At 37.8% G+C, this 19,455-nt stretch overlaps 1 protein-coding gene across 4 annotated transcripts in view; it reads left to right on the forward strand.

Annotated features, from left to right (window-relative positions):
* Nucleotides 1–19,455, forward strand: part of KYAT3 (kynurenine aminotransferase 3) — a 73,427-nt gene that overhangs the window by 39,507 nt on the left and 14,465 nt on the right. For all 4 annotated transcript variants that reach the window (XM_058716682.1, XM_058716683.1, XM_058716685.1 and 1 more), the window contains exons 5-10: nt 1,803–1,952; nt 5,983–6,069; nt 7,300–7,425; nt 7,525–7,645; nt 15,268–15,344; nt 16,750–16,839. In XM_058716682.1, the coding sequence (XP_058572665.1) occupies nt 1,803–1,952; nt 5,983–6,069; nt 7,300–7,425; nt 7,525–7,645; nt 15,268–15,344; nt 16,750–16,839 (651 nt within the window). The remainder of the gene's footprint in view (nt 1–1,802; nt 1,953–5,982; nt 6,070–7,299; nt 7,426–7,524; nt 7,646–15,267; nt 15,345–16,749; nt 16,840–19,455) is intronic.

A 19,455-nucleotide genomic window follows, 5' to 3' on the forward strand; every position in this document is an offset into this window, starting at 1 on the left:
TCAGTTCTCTCTAAGCTGATCCATAGTAGAGTTTGGCAGCCTATGGCCTTGATCCATATCTGACTCACTCCTGATTTTGTATAAATAAAGTTTTATTAGATCATAACCATGCCCATTCTTTAAATATTTTTCAGGCTTTATAAATATATGTGAGTATGTATGTATATGTGTTTGTATGTTAGTATAAGCACAGAGAATGGTGTTGCACTGTCACCAGGCCGTGGACGACATTGGTCACCTCAGGGAGATGAGATGGAAGGTTGTTGAGGAGAGAACATAATTTTTTTTTTTTTTTTTTACACATCTCTGCCTAGTTTTAAATATTATATGAAGCATACTTTATTTTTATAAGTAAAAATTTCTTTAAGATACAGACCGTTATAATTCTGAGGTAAGATGTGTAGTGTTTATAGTTGCTTTCAGATCACCCTTTGCTAGAGTTTGTTAGACCTGTCATTAAAATGAAATTCAAAGGGAATTTTGGATTTCTGGAAGTAGTGACAATTTCCTGCTCTTTCCACAAATCATGTATATTTTTTTGAGCTTGAATTTAAGTAGTTTTTTCTCTTGCTATTATTTTTTAGTTTAGTGGCTTTGTTCTATCACCTCCCCTATTATTAATTATACTTAATTTCTCTCATATTGTAATATCTCTCATCTCAAAATATGAGAAATGTGCTATAGCTTTGTTTTTATTGGTTTTAACTGTGTGGGGGTCTGTGACATACTAGCTAACATTCTGACAAAGGTGACAAATAAAAGTATCTTTGAAAAAAGAGCCTCCTTTTCACATGAACTGGGATGGATAACTTACTTCATAAACATGGGGTATATCCTGCCAACCTCCATCTTGTCCTGTGTCCTGACCAGTTTATTCAGAGCTTTAGGTGCTTTGCAAACAAGGGCACTTGCCCTGCACTTAGACTCTTATTTGGAACTGACAGAAAATCAAGGTCATTCTCCAAAAGCAAAAACAAGAGGTACATGCTAGACAAGAAAAAATAAGTAATATTGACTTTGATACCAGATAGACAAAGAAGGGGGATGGGAAGGGAAATAAAAGAGAAGGAGGGAAGAACAGGGAACATAGAAGGAAAGAATTGAGGAAGCACTAATCAAGGAGTTAAGACTCCCCGCATGTCTCAGACTTTGTGCATTTATAGTCCCTTCGTTCCTCTGGTGAAGGTTGTCCTCTTAGATGACTCCTCCCCTCTTGGCTGTCATGAAGAATGTCCTGCTTCCTCCTAACATTAGCTCTCACGTCAGCACTAATGGGTGTTTCTTTGGGGAATGTGTGTTTGCCCTCACTCTGTCATCCATTGATTGGCATAATAACTTACTCTTTGGTAACCTGGAAGAACAGATTCAGGGTATATACCATCAATGCAGGCTTTTTAATTTTAATTGCAAAAAAGTCCAACTCTATTCAGTATAATTTAATTACTATCAAAAATAAAGTAGTTCAATATGATTTCATGGCTGTCCAAAATGTACTGTCAAAGGTATATTTGGTACTGATGTCAATTTTTATCAAAGCAAACATGTTGGAATTTTGAATTCCAAATCAATCATTTAATGGGGATTTTTTAGTCATTAGCAAGTTTTCATGACCATTCGTGTAGGAACTGTCTGTGAGTAGGGAAAAAATGTTTTTTATTTTCATCAAAAAAATAAAAATTTTATTTGGATAATTATAAACAAAAAACCCAAATTTTAAAAATTCTTTCATTTTAAATCCAGATTGCTTCCAAGAAGTAGATCCCATAATCAAATTCAAGGTTTTTTTCTTTTTTATTCAACAGGGTCATCCATCGCTTGTGAAAGCTCTATCCTGCTTATATGAAAAAATTTATCAAAAGCAAATCAATCCAAATAAAGAAATCCTTGTGACAGTAGGAGCATATGGATCTCTTTTTAATACCATTCAAGGATTAATTGATGAGGGAGATGAAGTAAGTATATTAAGATTATCATCTTACCCATAGCAATCATTATTATCATTTGTATTGCCTTTGAATCTGTTACTTATTTTACACTATTTTTAATTATTTTTGAAGTGTAATGCATATGAGTAAAATTCACAGATCTTAAGTGTACAGCTTGATAAATTTTTTACCTGTGTGTATATTTACATATATACATATATCCATGTAACCCCAGCCAGATGAAGATATAATACATTCCCAGCACCCAGAAGGCTCCCTTATGCCTCTTCCTAGTTAATATTCTCCCAGAGGTAACCACTTTTCTGTCTTCTATCACCATAGGCTCATTTTACCTGCTCTTTAATGTAATATAAATGGAATCACACAGTATGTTCTTGAATTGGTTTCTCTCATTTATCATTATGTCTGTGAGATTCATCTGTTTTGCTGCATGTGACTCATTCTTATTTCTATAGCCTATCTAGAGAAGGGTAAGTGGAAGGGGCCAACCATGATGGGGAAAATGAATCTTTAGTTTGCACTACTAAAATTACCCTTATCTGAACTCAGTCAGCCAGTATTTGGTCAGTGTGTTTTTGTGCCCGGCACTGTTAGCAGCAGCATGTGAGGGATGTGTAACAAGAAGGTTGTGTGATTTCTGCTTTAGTACTGGGACTCTTTCCCTATTATCATTCCAATACCCCTGCTTCAGTATTTCCTGACCTCTTTCATTCATTCATTCAGAAATCACTGAGGATCTCCCATAATAGGCACTGTGGGAGATTTTTAAAAGACAGTTTCTGGGGCGCCTGGGTGGCTCAGTCGGTTAAGCGGCCGACTTCGGCTCAGGTCATGATTTCGCGGTCCGTGAGTTCGAGCGTCGCGTCGGGCTCTGTGCTGACAGCTCAGAGCCTGGAGCTTGTTTCAGATTCTGTGTCTCCCTCTCTCTGACCCTCACCCGTTCATGCTCTGTCTCTCTCTGTTTCAAAAATAAATAAACGTTAAAAAAAAAAAATTAAAAGACAGTTTCTGTGTGGAAGGAGTTCCCCATCTAGTAGAGGAGATAGACTCGCAAGCAGGTGAATAGGAATGTGTGTGTATGTTACAGTAGTGACAGAAAGAAGTGATTGACTCTGCTAATGTAGGCCTGGGAAACTCCAGAGAGGCACTGCTGAATATTTACCATGATCTATGTTGTTAATTCCTTTCTTTGAACTCTCATGGCACTCTCTGTACCTCTTACATACAAGATACTGCTACTACATTGTATTATGTTCCTCTTTTACATCTCTAATTCTCTCTACTATGCCAGACAATAAGCTACTTAAGGAAACATCTTAAGGAAGTACAGTTACACTTTCATATACATAATCTCCTTTAATCCTGTAAAATAGTTGAAAGTTTTATCTCATTCTTTGATGTTGTTAATCCTTTGTTGCTTCCTCTTTTTGCATCCCAGAGGCTCAGCCCTTGACCTTCTTTATTCTTTCTTCCCTGATCACTGTATCTGATATTTTGAAATCACACACGTGTCACTTTCTGTCACATTGACCTGTTTTATTTTCTTTATAGTATTTGTTATTATCTGAAATTATCTAATTTACTTCTGTTTTTTTCTTGTTTATGGTCTCTCACAGTAGAAAGTTTATTGCTATATTGCCAGTCCCTAAAATACTGAGTGCTCAATAAATACTCTTCAGAAAGTGAGGGGAATTATTCCCATCATAAAAATAAAGAAATTACAGCAAAGAATATCAAGTATATTCTTTGAATTTTACCTCGCTTCCTCCCAGTTTTCTTTTATATCTCACTTCAAATCAGGTACTAGGTTTCTCACTAGGGTTCAAAGATAGGTCATCTTGGTCCCTGAGAATTTCACAGACTAATTAAGAGCTTACAGTTCCCTTGAGGGAAAGATCCATTCCCAGAGGGAACGAACAAAGTTCATTTCTTTGTCCTTCCCATTACCTAACACCTAACATAGCAGATTTTATAGTAGGTACTCAATGTGAGTTGAATGACTAGTAGAAATGAAGGGGCTTTAGAATGTAACAGCCTTGTATGACTTTAGTGAGAAAGGCCTTGAAGAGTTACTTCACATCATATGAAATACACATTAAATGTGCAAATGTAGAACAAGAGTTAGTGGTGTGCCTGGGTGGTTCAGTTGGTTAAGCGTCCGACTTCGGCTCAGGTCATTGTCTCACAGTTTGTGGGTTCGAGCCCCACATCAAGCTCTGTGCTGACAGCTCAGAGCCTGGAGCCTGCTTTGAATTCTGTGTCTCCCTCTCTCTTTTCCCCTCCCCCCATTCACGCTCTGTCTCTGGCTCTGGCTCTTTCTCAAAAATAAATAAACATTAAAAAAAAATTTGGAGCAACAGTTAGATATCACTAATTTAGCCAACAAAAGTTAAGTGAGACAACTTAGTGTTGACTTAGGAAATTATAGTTATCCAATTTCCTAAAGCAATTTGACTGTATGTATGTATAATGTGCCCTAAAAATGTTTATACTCTTTAATCTAGCAAAATAACAATCATGTGAATTTATTCAACTGTTTAAAAATAGAGAAACTACAGGGGCACCTGAGTGGCTCTGTCAATTAAGCATCTGACTTTTGATTTCGGTGCAGGTCGTGGTCTCACGGTTGTGGGATTGAGCCCCACATTGCACTGAGTGTGGAGCCTGCTTGGGATTCTCTCTCTCCCTCTCTCTGCCTCTCTCCGCACTTTTTCTCTCTCTCTCTCTCAAAATAAATAAACATTTTTAAAAATAGAGAAACTACACATACTCACAAATAAATATAGCATTGTTATGTATATAAGCAAATGATTAAAACTTATTTTAGAATTCAGTAGACTCCCAAATAGCCATTAAGATAATAAATATTAAAAAGAAAAAACCAAACAGCGGGGGGTGGGGGTTGGTGCCTGGGTGGCTCAGTCAGTTAAGTGTCCAACTTCGGCTCAGGTCATGATCTCCTGGTCCCTGAGTTCAAGCCCCACATCAGGCTCTGTGCTGACAGCTCAGACCCTGGAGCCTGCTTCAGATTCTGTGTCTCCCTCTCCCTCCGGCCCTGGCTCTTCCCCTCTCGCACTGCCTCTATCTCTCTCAAAAATAAATAAACATCAAAAAAAATTCCTTAAAAGATAATAAACATTAAAACTGTAATAATATGAAGTTTTCATGTAATATTGTTAGGTTTAAAAAGATAATAAAAATTGAATATACATGAAAGATATAAATTATGTGTTCAGACTTTCCTTACAGAAAAGTAAAAAATCAGGGATGCTTACTTAGATCCAAGCTGGTGGACTCTGGGTGGAATACCAAAGGGACTGGTTGGATTGGCCCACTGACCTAAAAGCCAGCCCATGGGTAACTGAGAGAGAGCATGTAGGGGCAAAGGAACAAGGAATATATCTCAAGAGATTGGGAAAAAAGACTGAATCTAGCTAGGTATAAGTCACCAGAGGGAAACTGAGGGTATCAGACAATAACAGTAGCATCTTAACTAGTCTCCCTGCGTCCACTGTTTGTTTTGGAGTGCTTTTGACCAAAGAGAAACATCTTTATTCTCAGGATAATACTTATAAGTTAGTTCTCCATAATGGAGAGCATTGCTGTTATCTTTCCTCAGAGTCTTTTGCTTCTGCCCCTCTCTGATTTTTTTGTTTGTTTGTCATCTAAAATTTAAAGAAATTCTTCATGTTTTTGGCTGGAACATTCTTTGGAGGATGTGATGGGAATTATGGCCTCTTTCCCCAGAAAAATCTACCTAGGCACATGTAAAGTTTTGCATATAATTTCAAGAATCCCCACTGTAAGCCCTTCTGTGGATCTCATTAAGAGAGCCAGAACTCCCTGGACACATCTGTCTCTAACGTCTCTTCCATGTCTTCTCCCACGAAGAGGCAGGCATGAAGGCAAGGAAGGCCAGTTCTTTCATTGCTGCATTTCAGCATGTAGGACAGCACCTCACACATAGGAGGTACACAATGTATTTTAAATGAATGAATGATTGATATGTTACATTCTTATTTGGTTTTTATTTTAGGTCATAGTAATAGTACCTTTCTATGACTGCTATGAGCCCATGGTGAGAATGGCTGGAGCAACACCTGTTTTTATTCCCCTAAGACCTGTAAGTTTGCCAATGCGATACATATACTTTAAGATGCTTTGAAAATATACATAATTGCTTTGTCACTGATGAAGTTTCTACTTTTATTACATTTTGGGATTTACTGTGTATCTCTACAATGGCTGAAGGTAATCAACATCTTTAAGAGGGCAGCTGTTATTGCTTTATCCTGTGTTTGCCATGTGTCTCTGTTGTATCAATATCCACACTATATGTAACATTCTTTTGTGGTTATGTGTCTCCCCCATAAACTATGAACACCACCAGATCAGAGACCAATTCTTTTTTTTTCCTCATTTTTAATGTTTATTTATTTTGAGAGAGAGCATGCAGGAGTAGGGGAGGGGCAGAGAGAGAGAGAGAGAGAGAGAGAGAGAGAGAGAGACTCCCAAGCAGGCTCCACACTGTCAGCACAGAATCCGATGTGGGGCTCGAACCCATGAACCGTTGAGATCAAGACCTGAGCTGAAATCAAGAGTAAAATAGATGCTCAACCATCTCAGCCACCCAGGCGCCCCTCTTTTTTCTTAAGATTTTATTTTTAAGTAATATGCACCCAACATGGGGCTCGAACCTGCAACTCTGAGATGAAGAATTGCACACTCCACCCGACTGAGCCAGCCAGGCACCCCAGAGACTATTTCTAACTCACTTTTATAGCCCTGCTCCCTAGTGACTAACAGTGTAGGGTATATGCTGGGTGCTTTATAAATGCTTGTTGAATTATGAATGAATTTCCTAAGGACAAACCACCCTGAATGTGCCCGATCTCGTCTGATCTCGGAATTATGAATGAATTATTTTTTTTAATTTTGCTACTAAGGAATTTAATAAAGTATGCTACTATTGTCTTTTTTAAACATCTTACTATAATAAGTAATACACTAAGGTGAATCACAGAATCTTGTATTAGCCTTACAGTCTCAGACATGTTAACCATAGTTATAGCTGGCTCCTTTGAAGGCATGTACATACTTTAACAGCTGTTTGTGTTGACAGAGTTTATTTTCCCATTTACTAGGTGTGAGCATGAGACTTAAGTCCTCTTGGGCACTTAAGGCAGAATGAAAGCTTAGTTATTTCTATTTTCTTTGTTAGTCATTTATTCAGTTACCTTTGCCATGCCTTTCTCTACTCTGCCCCGCCACCCTGTGCCATTAGGTTATTTATTTGTAAGACAGCAAACATGAATTAATTGGATTAAATCACATCTTGATTCTTCATATGTAGAAACCTGTCGATGGGAAAAAATGGTCTAGTTCTGACTGGACATTGGATCCTCAAGAACTGGCAAGTAAGTTTAACTCCAAAACCAAAGCGATTATACTGAATACTCCACATAACCCCATTGGCAAGGTGAGTCTTTGATCTCTTTATACAGTCTTCTGACCTATCATTGTCTCACATGTTGAATCATAATTGGCTCTGCTCTTTTGTTTTCTTTAATACATATAGGTATATACCAAAGAAGAACTCCAAGTAATTGCTGACCTTTGCATCAAATATGACACACTCTGCATCAGTGATGAGGTTTATGAATGGCTTGTATATACTGGAAATAAACATGTAAAAATAGGTACTGATTATTACATAGAGTCACAAATCTAAATGTGTTTGGGCACATGTGGAACAACTGATTGGAAGGGATCCCAAAACAGCTTTAAAATAGTCCTTGCAATGGGTATTGGTCTGTGTGAGCACTTAAATGGGATTTGGATAAATGATGCTTGAGTGAACTAATAAACAGACTGAAAGACAAGCAGTACAAACTTTGGGGAAGAGATTTTTGGATCATACTATAAGGCTATGAAACCAGAGAAGTTATACTTTTGCCCATATCCTTGGCTTTTTATCAAGAATTTATCTTTTACGTGGTACATAAGATACAGGGAGCTTACTTGTTCCCAAGTTGGACTGTCTCTGCTGAGCAAGTTGCCAAAATGCCAAGTCGACAGGAGAAAATTGCAGGGCGAGTAAGCTATTGCTGCTTGGCTCTTGCCTGAGGTTTCATCATTACTACCCTGCCATCTCCCAAGACACCCTGCCTCGGTGTCTTCTGGAGTTATCTAAACTGATATCAACCATAAGACTATATGCCGGGTTGCAAACTTTGGGTCTGTACATTTGCCCTTTCTATGCCTGGAAACACTTTCCCCCCAAATATCCACATGGCTCAATCTCCCCCAGGGCTTTATTCAGATACCAGTTTTTATGGCCACATTTAAGATAGTTATAAGTCTTTCTTCCAGAATTTCCTTTGCTTTATTTTTTTTTGTTCTGTTCTGTTTTTTCTATTATGATAATATATATATATATATAGTTTATTTCTATATAGTTTACTTCTAACCTGCTGGAACATAGGATATTTGTTTGTTTTAGTGACTTCTGAATGTGCAGTTTCTAGGATAGGATCTTGCACGTGTTAGGTAATCAGAAAGTAATTGATGAAGAAATGAATAGGAAATATGAAGGAGATAAGGGAAGAAAAACTGAAATCACTGTGGCAGATATCAATAAATAAATTAATGCACTTGTATATAAATAGTTGTTTCATATATCATAATTATCCCTGTGGTACGTTTTAAAGTGTAGAAATATGGAGGACAAAGCAGCTGCTTGAGAAGATCAACAGAGGAGTGGGCAAAAGATGGAATTTGTTAAGCAGAGAGGTACAAATAAAATTCCTATCAGGGGGCACCTGGGTGGCTCAGCCAGTTAAGCGTCTGACTTCAGCTCATGTCATGATCTCACAGTTTGTGAGTTCAAGCCCCGCATCAGGCTCTGTGCTGACAGCTTAGAGCCTGGAGCCTGCTTCAAATTCTGTGTCTCCCTCTCGCTCTGCTCCTCCCCCCCTCATGCTCTGTCTCTCTCTCCTTCAAAAAATAAAAATTAAAAACATTAAAATTCCTATCAGATAAACTAATGTGGACTGAGGCAAGAAGGCATAACAGATCAAGATATACTTAAGATTAGGGCAAGTGGTTTATAAGGATATGTTATAATAGTCACACATGATAATGGAAAAGTAGAGTAATTCTGACAGTCTTGATTATGAGAACAAAGTTTAAACTTGTTGAGGAGGTAAGTGGTTCTGAAACTCAATGTTAGTATAGAGCACCTTGAAGCCACAATGTTCACATTGTAGAATAGGGATACGTTGCCTTCCATCCTGAAGCTAGAAGCAATTTTCTTAATAGAAACTTAATAATTAGAAGGAGTCAATATAAAAATCCTGGTTGTGTGCATATTTGTACAAAGAGCCATTGATACAGACATATCAGAGTTTTTCTGATTTTGCCTCTCACTAAATGTTCATTTGTTTCACTGTTGGTAGCATACACTATCAGATAATGGTAGTACTTTAGGTGCTTGAGAAAATTCCATGGAGGAAAACTTAAAACTGATTAAAAAAAAATTCTACACATTAATTTGATCACCAAAGTTCCAGTGAAGCATAATTTGAGAACTACTGCAGGAGGTGTGCCAAGACAAGGGAATGGGTTCCTTGATTGGATTTGTTTTATAAGGTAAGAACCAGTTACAGGCGAGAACCTGAAGTGAGTTAGATGCCCTAGCAGTGGAGTTGACACAAGTGGGCTATTTAGAAGTCAACAATAGGGCAGAGTATAGCATCTGAAGGTTGGAAGGGAACCAGCCAGTGGGATTCTGAAATCTCTGGCCCAGCCCCTTCAGCAGTGGTGAGGCCTGTAAGCAGAGGTGGATGTGTACAGAGGAGGGGCAGCTCTGTGGGGAGTAAGGAATATTCCTGCCTCTCATGCTTTCTTTAGTCTTGCTAAGTTTCAGTCTCTATGAGGCCTAGAAGAGAAGATGTCTGGAGACAAGTAGAATTATAGGCCTGACAGTTAGGATCAAATTATGAGGGGAAAGGGTTTTGGCAGTCGTCAAAATTTTGTTGGTGGTGGAACCCATGGAAGAGAATTTTCTCAGGGAGAATTGATAAACAGAGAAGGCAGCCAGAGATGTGCAAGGCATGGTGCTTCAACACAGCAAACTGCTGTTTCATGTCAAAATTGCATCACAGTTCACCTTCGTCCACCCTTCTTGTTGATGACCTCTGTTTCAGATCATTGAACCATTCCCAGTCGAAAATCAGGTCAACATAGACAAATAATTATTTTTTGTAATTAAAAAAAATGTTTAAGTTCATTTATTCTGAGAGAGATTGGGGGAGAGGCGGAGAGAGAGAGCGAAAAAGAGAGAATCCCAAGCAGGCTCCGTGTTGTCAGTGCAGAGCCTGATGCAGGGCTTGAACTCACAAACCATGAGATCATCACTTGAGCTGAAGTTGGACACTTAACCAACTGAACTACCCAGGCACCCCTTTTTTGTAATTTTTAACAATTAAACAGAGGAATAGGCATCTAGCTAATTAATAAATATAATTTTGTACTAAACACATATGTTCATTTCTAAGTGATAATGTCTCAAATCCTTAGAGTTTTAGTTAACTAAGTTCAGCAATATTTTTCCAATAGATAACTTTAAATGATCTTGAGTTATTTTTTAAACCTTTATTATATTGTTTAAACCTCATATAAGCCCTTCATAGTAAAAGTGTAACACATATTACTTGCTAAAGATATCAAGACCTATATATTTAAAAAAATATATATGTTTAATCTTTATTTTTGAGAGAGAGAGAGAGAGAGAGAGATACAGAGTGTGAGTGGGAGAGGAACAGAGAAGGAGACACAGAATCTGAAGTTGGACACTTAACTGACTGAGCCACCCAGGTGCCCCAAGACCTATATTTTTAACTCAGATATTTTAGTTGTTATAACAGCCCATAAAGTTAAAACAAGAAAAAAAATGAATTCACTATTTCATTATTTAGGGAGTGGTTTGGTTCCATGAAAACTTAGGTATTCTATCAAATATGAATACACGAAAGATGCAAAGTGACTATTCCATTAATCTGCAGAGTGTGATAGTAGTTCTTTAATATAACACAATAAAGCTTTCCAGCCATACATCGTGAATTAGCATCACCCTCATGCTTTCACTGAGGCCATTTTCCCTGGGGTAGCACTCTTCCTTCTGTCTATAATCTTTATCTGACTTCTGTTGAAGCCTAAGCCACCTGTAAATAACTGTATTGCTGCTGCAGCTGATTTAAAGACCACGGGTCATAAATGAGAAGTGCAATGACCACTTGCCTTTCAGATACAAATGCAACCTAAGCTTAATACTAGATATCAGTTTTCCTTTTTACTTTTATTTATGCCTGTAAGTAATCTCTACGACCACCATGGGGCTTGAACTCAACCCCGAGACCAAGACTCACATGCCAGCCAGCCAGCCAGCCAGGTGCCCCTAGGTTGTGTTTTGTAAGTAATCACTATGTCCAGCATGGAGCTTGAACTCACAACCCTGAGATCAAGAGTGGCATGCTCTACCACCTGAACCAGCCAGGCACTCCTAGGTACCATTTTTTAAAAATGATCAGACATGCAAAGATTTTTTTTTCTTCTAGATTCACACACAGTGTTGTGGTCTTCTGTTCTATCTGTTTGCTTTAATTTCTGTGGCTCCCCAAGTCTCGGAGAGGATATGAACATCCAGATGTTTTAAAAAAATTCCTTAGGGCCCTTTTTAATGAAGTAGTAGAATTTGTTCTTGGATCAGATTCTTGATTCAAATGATGTCTCTGCATTTCTGTAAAATGACATGTCAGTCAACAGAGAAACCTCTCTTCTATAAAAAAGATATTAATACATTTATATTGATATACTAATCTTTTGGCATTTAGACAAATAATATAAAATTCCTTGTAAGTTATTCAGTTGATTAGCTTACTGCTTGAAAAAAGACATCCATTTTTTAAAATGGCTAAAATAGCCATCAAAATTGCTTAGCTCTTTTCAAAAAAATATTATACCAAAACTATTACATTGATGTTTTGTGAATGAAACCTACATTTGACATGTGGGTAGTTTTGATTTCCTTTGGATATAACTTAAGAAAACATGTTAGGATTGTATTCGTTTCTCTGGGTAATTCTTAATTTCAAAGAATTTATTTCTGATTTTAATGTTTATTTATTTGTGAGAGAGAGAGACAGAGCACAAGCAGGGGAGGAGCAGAGAAAGAGAGGGAAACACAGAATCTGAAATAGGCTCTAGGCTCTGAGCTTTCAGCATAGAGCCTGACGCAGGGCTGGAACTCGGGAATGGCGAGATCATGATCTGAGCAGAAGACGGATGCTTAACCGACAGAGCCACTCAGGTGCCCCTTAAAGAACTTATTTCTAAATATTGTGTTTACTAATAGACTTTCCGGGTTTTGGATACATATTATTACTTTAAAGGAGGTGATACTCTGCATTATACATAGTTTAGATTTTCTCTGGTCAAATAAGAAAGTGGGACATGTGTCATGGTATTCTTTTGGAATACTAGAACTGTTTCAAAACTTGAAATGATAGGATATTTATATCAAATGTTAGAATATTCTTTCTTTGAATTGATTCTCTAAATATTTTCTTTATTTATTATTTTTGGGTTTTGTTTTACTCCACAGAGAATACAATTATAACATCCTGATTTATGTAGTTTTCCTACCTTTACAGATATTGGCAAGTATTTCATAATGGACTGATTACGTATGAATCCATTTTGGAAATTTCTTTAGCTACCTTACATTTTAGTAGCCACATGACTTGTATATGAGAAGATTAAGAAAACAGTAGCTTAGATCACACTGAAATGGCTATTTGTTTTCTCTTTATGTATACCAACACTCTTAGAACAATATAAGAGTATCTACTGTACCTCTGAAAAACAAGTGAAAAACTCATGGGATTGCATGTGAAGAACTTAACATCTAAACTACTCGAGCAATCCAAAGAGCAGCATAGGGGGACGCCTGGGTGGCTCAGTTGGTCAAGCGCCGACTTTGGCTCAGGTCATGATCTCATGGTTCATGAGTTCGAGCCCCACGTCAGGCTCTGTGCTGACAGCTCAGATCCTGGAGCCTGCTTCCGATTCTGTGTCTCCCTCTCTCCCCCTTCTCCGCTCGTGCACTCTTTCTAAAAATAAATAAACATTGGGGCGCCTGGGTGGCGCAGTCGGTTAAGCGTCCGACTTCATCCAGGTCACGATCTCGCGGTCCGTGAGTTCGAGCCCCGCGTCAGGCTCTGGGCTGATGGCTCGGAGCCTGGAGCCTGTTTCCGATTCTGTGTCTCCCTCTCTCTCTGCCCCTCCCCCGTTCATGCTCTGTCTCTCTCTGTCCCAAAAATAAATAAAAAACGTTGAAAAAAAAATTAAAAATAAATAAATAAATAAATAAATAAATAAATAAATAAACAAACATTAAAAAAAGGGAACAAAGAGCAGCATAGGTAGCACTCTCCGAAGATTAACAAGGGAATAATTTACCAATTTTGGGCAGAATTCACAAGCTCCTGCATTTTATACCTGTATGATTTTACCTGCATTCTCTTTGCCCCAAATACCTTTCCTCCCCTTCTCTGACTGGCAGAATTCCACATGGTCTTCCAGGTCTCAGCTTAAGCTTTACTGGCTGCAGAAAGCTACCCCTAACACCTTCTGTCCTTGCATGATACTCCATGCTGCTTACTATTACAGCACTTACCACACTGTATATGACTGTTGTTTTACTTTTCTCCTATCCCCACTAGACCATAAGCTCTTCAAAGATAGGATGTGCTTTTTTCTCATCTTTGTTTCTTTTAGACATGGCTTAGTCCCTGGGACCTGGTCATTGGTAATCAATGTTTGCTAAGCAAATGAGTATGTGAATGAATGATTTTATTAAAGATGTCAATCACTTGAAAACGTTTACACTGTCATTTCTCATTATTTGTGGAATCCATATTTGTGAATCACCTACTCGCAGAAATCTATTTGTAACTTCAAAGTCAATACTCACAGCGCTTCATTCACAGACGTGCCAAGAGGGGCAAAAAATTTGAGTCACCTCATATGTGTATTCTCAGTTGAGGTCAACAAGGCAACACTCTGCCTTCTTATTTCAGCTTATACTATAAACAAGTGCCCTTTTCATGGTGATTTTGTTGTTTAAAATAGACCCCGTAGCATAGTGCTGAAGTGCTGGCTGATGTTTTGAAGTATAAGAAGACTGTGGTGTGCATTATGGAGAGAATAAGTATGCCAAATAAACTCCATTCAGACAAGTTCTAGGGCTATTGGCCACGGAGATATTAAGGGGTGATACCTAAAAGGTATGGGCTTTTGGGGTGAAAAAATGTTCTAAAACTGGTTGCCCAGCTCTGCAGATATGCTAAAAACCATTGAATTAGACAATTTAAATAAGTAAATTTTATGGTGTGGGATATATATCTTAAAATTGTTAGCAAAACACTCATGCACACATGCATCGCGGGGCCCTACCCCCAGAGTTTCTGATTGAGGAGATCTGAGGTATGGGCCAATAGTTTGCCTTCCTTATAAGTTCCCCATTGATATATTGCTAGTACTGGTGTGAGAACCACATTTTAAGAAACATTGTCTTAGGAAACCTGTAGAGGTAGACTCGGAAAATGGGCAGAGTAGAGGCAAGTCAACAATGGCCAGGACCACAATCAAAATGGTGCCACAGGAAGAGTGCAGTATTAGTGAATGCACAGCTACCACTGACACTGAGTGCCAGGTGCCACGCCACGGCTGTGCTACCACTGCCTGGAACGCTGCCTACTGACACCTTTGCCACTTCTGACCCTTGAAGTGATTTTGCTACTTAACATTATTTAATCTATCACATATTATACAGTATTTTTAAGCACTGTGACATTTTCAACTATGTTTGGCTTAAAGTTACATTATATTTTAAAAACCTGCTGAAATAGGGGTGTCTAGGTGGCTCAGTTGGTTAAGCGTCCAACTTTGGCTCAGGTCATGGTCTCACAGTTCATGAGTTCGAGCCCTGCATTGGGCTCTGTGCTGATAGCTCGGAGCCTGGAGCCTACTTCAGATTCTGTGTCTCCCTCTCTCTCTGGCCCTTTCCCTCTCGAGCTCTGTCTTCTCTCTCTCTCAAAAATAAATAAACATACATAAATAAATAAACATTAAAAAATTTAAAAAAAAGCTACTGAAATATACCGACTGCATTATACTACATTTAAGTTTTTAAGTTATACTGAATGTAGATTGATTGGAAAGCAATTATTTAACTTTTTTTCTTCTTTTTCTGGTTTAGCTACTTTTCCAGGTATGTGGGAGAGAACAATAACGATAGGAAGTGCCGGAAAGACTTTCAGTGTAACTGGCTGGAAGGTAAGATGCAAAAGAATAATTGCTTAAAAACAGACATGTATTTTATTTCTTGGAGAGAGAGAGACAGAGAGAGAGAGAGAGAGAGTGTGTGTGTGTGTGTGTTAAATGCATATATATTCAGTTTACCCAGGTTTTTGTACTTACTGACCTTTTGTTTACTCATTCAGCTTTCCTGTTGTCCTTTCTCCTTTTTGAGACCTAATCATTTCTTTCTTTTTTTTTAAAGTTTTTTTAAACTTTATTTAAAGTCTAGTTAGTTAATATACAGTGTAATATTAGTTTCAGGTATAGAATTTAGTGATTCATCACTTCATTACCATACCCAGCGCTCATCACAGGTGCCCTCTTAAATCCCCATCACCTATTTAACCCATCCCCCCACACCTCCACTCCCATCCACTAACACTCGGTTTGTTCTCTCTAGCTACACATCCATTTCTTGGGTGTGTGTGTGTGTGTGTGTGTGTGTGTCTCTCTCTCTCTCGTTTTTTCCTTTGCTCATTTGTTTCTTAAATTCCACATATGAGTGAGATCACATGGTATTTGCCTTTCTCTGACTTATTTCACTTAGCACAATACTCTGTAGCTCCATCCATGTCATTGCAAATGGCAGAAAAATAGTCATTTTTCATTTTATAAGTAACCAACCAATGGCACTCTTCTTTGCAAAGAATGTTCAGATTATTGCATATTAATAAAAAAGGAGGAAAAATATAATACATAATAATAGCTAATATTTTGGCACTTACTATGTGCCAGGTTCTAAGTGCTTTACACATACTCATTCTCATAATGGCATTATGAAGTGAGTATAATTTATTATCCCCATTTTATAGATAATAAAACTAGTAAGAGAAGTTAAGTAAGTTGCCTGAGGTTATACTGCTAACAAACTCAAGCCAGCCAGGCAATCCAGCTTCAGAATTTATGTACTTAAGCACTGCACTATGTAATACATTAACAATTTACCCAATCGAAGCTTGATTATCTTCCAACCAGCCCTGTCCTGAACATGGCCAAGAAGCAAGGAGTATCAAAAATGGGGCCTGCAGAACCAAATTATGGAAGAGCTCCTTAGGCCCTCATTCAGAGTTACTTTTATCTAATTCAAATAAGCTTTGTTATGAGTTTTTAGACGTTCAAAAGTAGCGAATTAGAAAAGAAAAGGGTTATAATGATTGTGGGCACTATTTACCTTCTGAAGACAGAGTTTAGTGACTCCAGTGGGACACTTTCCCACAGAACAGTGTTGAAATGATGAGCAAATACTAATTACTACACTACTTTCATAGAGTGAACATTTTAGAATTACATATGTTTAATAATTACATTAAGCTGAGCTACTCTATCAGATTTAATACATACAGTTAGATTCACTTTCTGAAATCTGCTTTTCTTTTTTCAGCTTGGCTGGTCCATTGGTCCTAATCATTTGATAAAACATTTACAGACAGTTCAACAAAACACTGTTTATACTTGTGCTACACCTTTACAGGTGGGTGTTAGAGTAACTTGGGGTTGAAGCATGGTCTTTTGGTGAAGGTGTTACTAGAATGGTTTTTTGGTTTGTTTGTTTAAAGTCATTGAGTTTTAGCTTTGAACACTGGTGGGATTGCAAAGTAGAACAGACTCTGTGAAGGACAGTGACAACACCAAGCAAAATTATAGATGTGCATGTGCTCCAAAGCAGGAATCCATCTTCTGGGAGTTTACTCTGTTGCTATTATCTGTATACATGAGAAGCAAGAAGCTCTGTATGTGCGTGGCCATTCATTGCAAAAGATAGGGGATGCACATTATCCATCCACTGGCAATTAAATAAACCATGGTCTAACCAAACATTTAAATATTATCTGAGTTTTGCATTAGTTTCCCATTTCTCTGTGACAAATTACCACAAACTTAGTGGCTTAAAACAAAAATTTTTAATCTTACAGTTCTGGAGGTCAACAGTCTGAAATGGGTCTTACAGGGCTAAAAACAAGGTGTCTCCATACTGGTGTTCCTTCTGCAGGTTGTAAGGGAGTGTTCGTTGCTTGTCTTTTCCATCTTCTAGGGGCTGCTCACATTCCTTGGCTTGAGGTCACATAACTCTAACATGATTCTGACTCTCTTGCTACCTTCTTTCCCATACGAGGATCCTTATGATTGTATTAGGCCCATGAATAATCCAAGATAATCTCTTCGTTTGGAGATCCTTAATTTAAACCTCATTTGCAAAGTTTATTTTACTATGTAGAGTAACATATTTATAGGTTCTGGGTTTTAAGACCTAGACACCTTTGGGGTCCATTATTCTGTCTGTCACCATGACTATTTAAAAATGAAAAGAAAGGAAAGAGAGAGGGAAAGGAGGGAGCTCTATAATTATCGATATGGAAAGATTTCCAGAATATACTATAAGGTTAAAAGAGCAACATACAGAGTAGTGTGTATTTGTGCTATATCCTGTATAAGAAAGGGAGAAACCATACACTTTTATTTTCTTAAAGGATATCTGGAAGGATCTGTAAGAGGCTACTAAAAGTGGCTATTTGGGTATGAGGAATAGGCGATATGAATAGATAGGGATAGGGGTGGGTACAAGACTTTTTAATGTATATCTTTTTTATATTGTTTCTGTGTTTTTTTTTTTAATAAATTTATAAAACAGGGATATGTGTACCATCATTCCGTGAATAATCAGATCACTGAAAAAAATCTTTTTCTGGAAGGCTGTTAGAAGGCTGAAAGATTGAAATGTGTTGGCTATAGTAAGTTTACTTTTTTTGCTTCCTGCCAAAAATATCTACTGAATGAGACAAAATTTTGTTTTAAAATTCTCTTTCCTGTGACTCTCTAAAGCAGTGTCATAATAAAGGTTAGTTTTGACTTCTGGTTTTATATATATTAAACTCATTTCATCCACTCAAAATCAATCCATTCACTTATTCAACAAATATTTGCTAGTAGAAGAAATACAGCATAAAGAAATTCTTCCCTTATTGAGCTTACAGCCTATTGGGAGTATGCAGATAATAAAGAAGAAAATATTTTATTAAAAAAATTTTTAGATATAATTTATTGTCAAATTGGTTTCCATACAACACCCAGTGCTCATCCCAACAGGTGCCCTCCTCAATGCCCATCATCCACTTTCCCCTCTCCCCCACCCCCTATCAACCCTCGGTTTGTTCTCAGTATTTAAGAGTCCCTTACAGTTTGCCTCCTTCCCTCTCTGTAACTTTTTTTCGCCCTTCCCCTCCCCTCTGGTCTTCTATTAAGTTTCTCAGGATCCACGTATAAGTGAAAACATATGATATCTGTCTTTCTCTGCCTGAATTATTTCACTTAGCATAATACTCTCCAGTTCCATCCATGTTGCTACAAATGGCCAGATTTCATTCTTTCTCAATGCCAAGTAGTATTCCATTGTATATATAAACCACATCTTCTTTATCCATTCGTCAGCTGATGGACATTTAGGCTCTTTCCATAATTTGGCTATTGTTGAAAGTGCTGCTATAAACATTGGGGTACAAGTGCCCCTATGCATCAGTACTCCTATATCCCTTGGGTAAATTCCTAGCAGTGCTACTGCTGGGTCATAGGGTAGATCTATTTTTAATTTTTTGAGGAACCTCCACACTGTTTTCCAGAGTGGCTGCACAAATTTGCATTCCCACCAACAGTGCAAGAGGGTTCCTGTTTCTCCACATCCTCTCCAGCATCTGTAGTCTCCTGATTTGTTCATTTTAGCCACTCTGACCGGTGTGAGGTAGTATCTCAGTGTGATTTTGATTTGTATTTCCCTGATGATGAGTGATGTTGAGCATCTTTTCATGTGCCTGTTGGCCATCTGGATGTCTTCTTTAGAAAAATGTCTGTCCTGTCTTCTGCCCATTTCTTCACTGGATTATTTGTTTTTTGGGTGTGGAGTTTGGTGAATTCTTTATAGGTTTTGGATACCAGCCCTTTATCTGATACGTCACTTGCAAATATCTTTTCCCATTCCATCGGTTGCCTTTTAGTTTTGCTGATTGTTTCCTTTGCAGTGCAGAAGCTTTTTATCTTGATGAGGTGCCAATAGTTCATTTTTGCTTTTAATTCCCTTGCCCTTGGAGATGTGTCA

This window comes from Neofelis nebulosa, chromosome 2 (assembly GCF_028018385.1).
Source record: "Neofelis nebulosa isolate mNeoNeb1 chromosome 2, mNeoNeb1.pri, whole genome shotgun sequence".
NCBI lineage: Eukaryota > Metazoa > Chordata > Mammalia > Carnivora > Felidae > Neofelis > Neofelis nebulosa.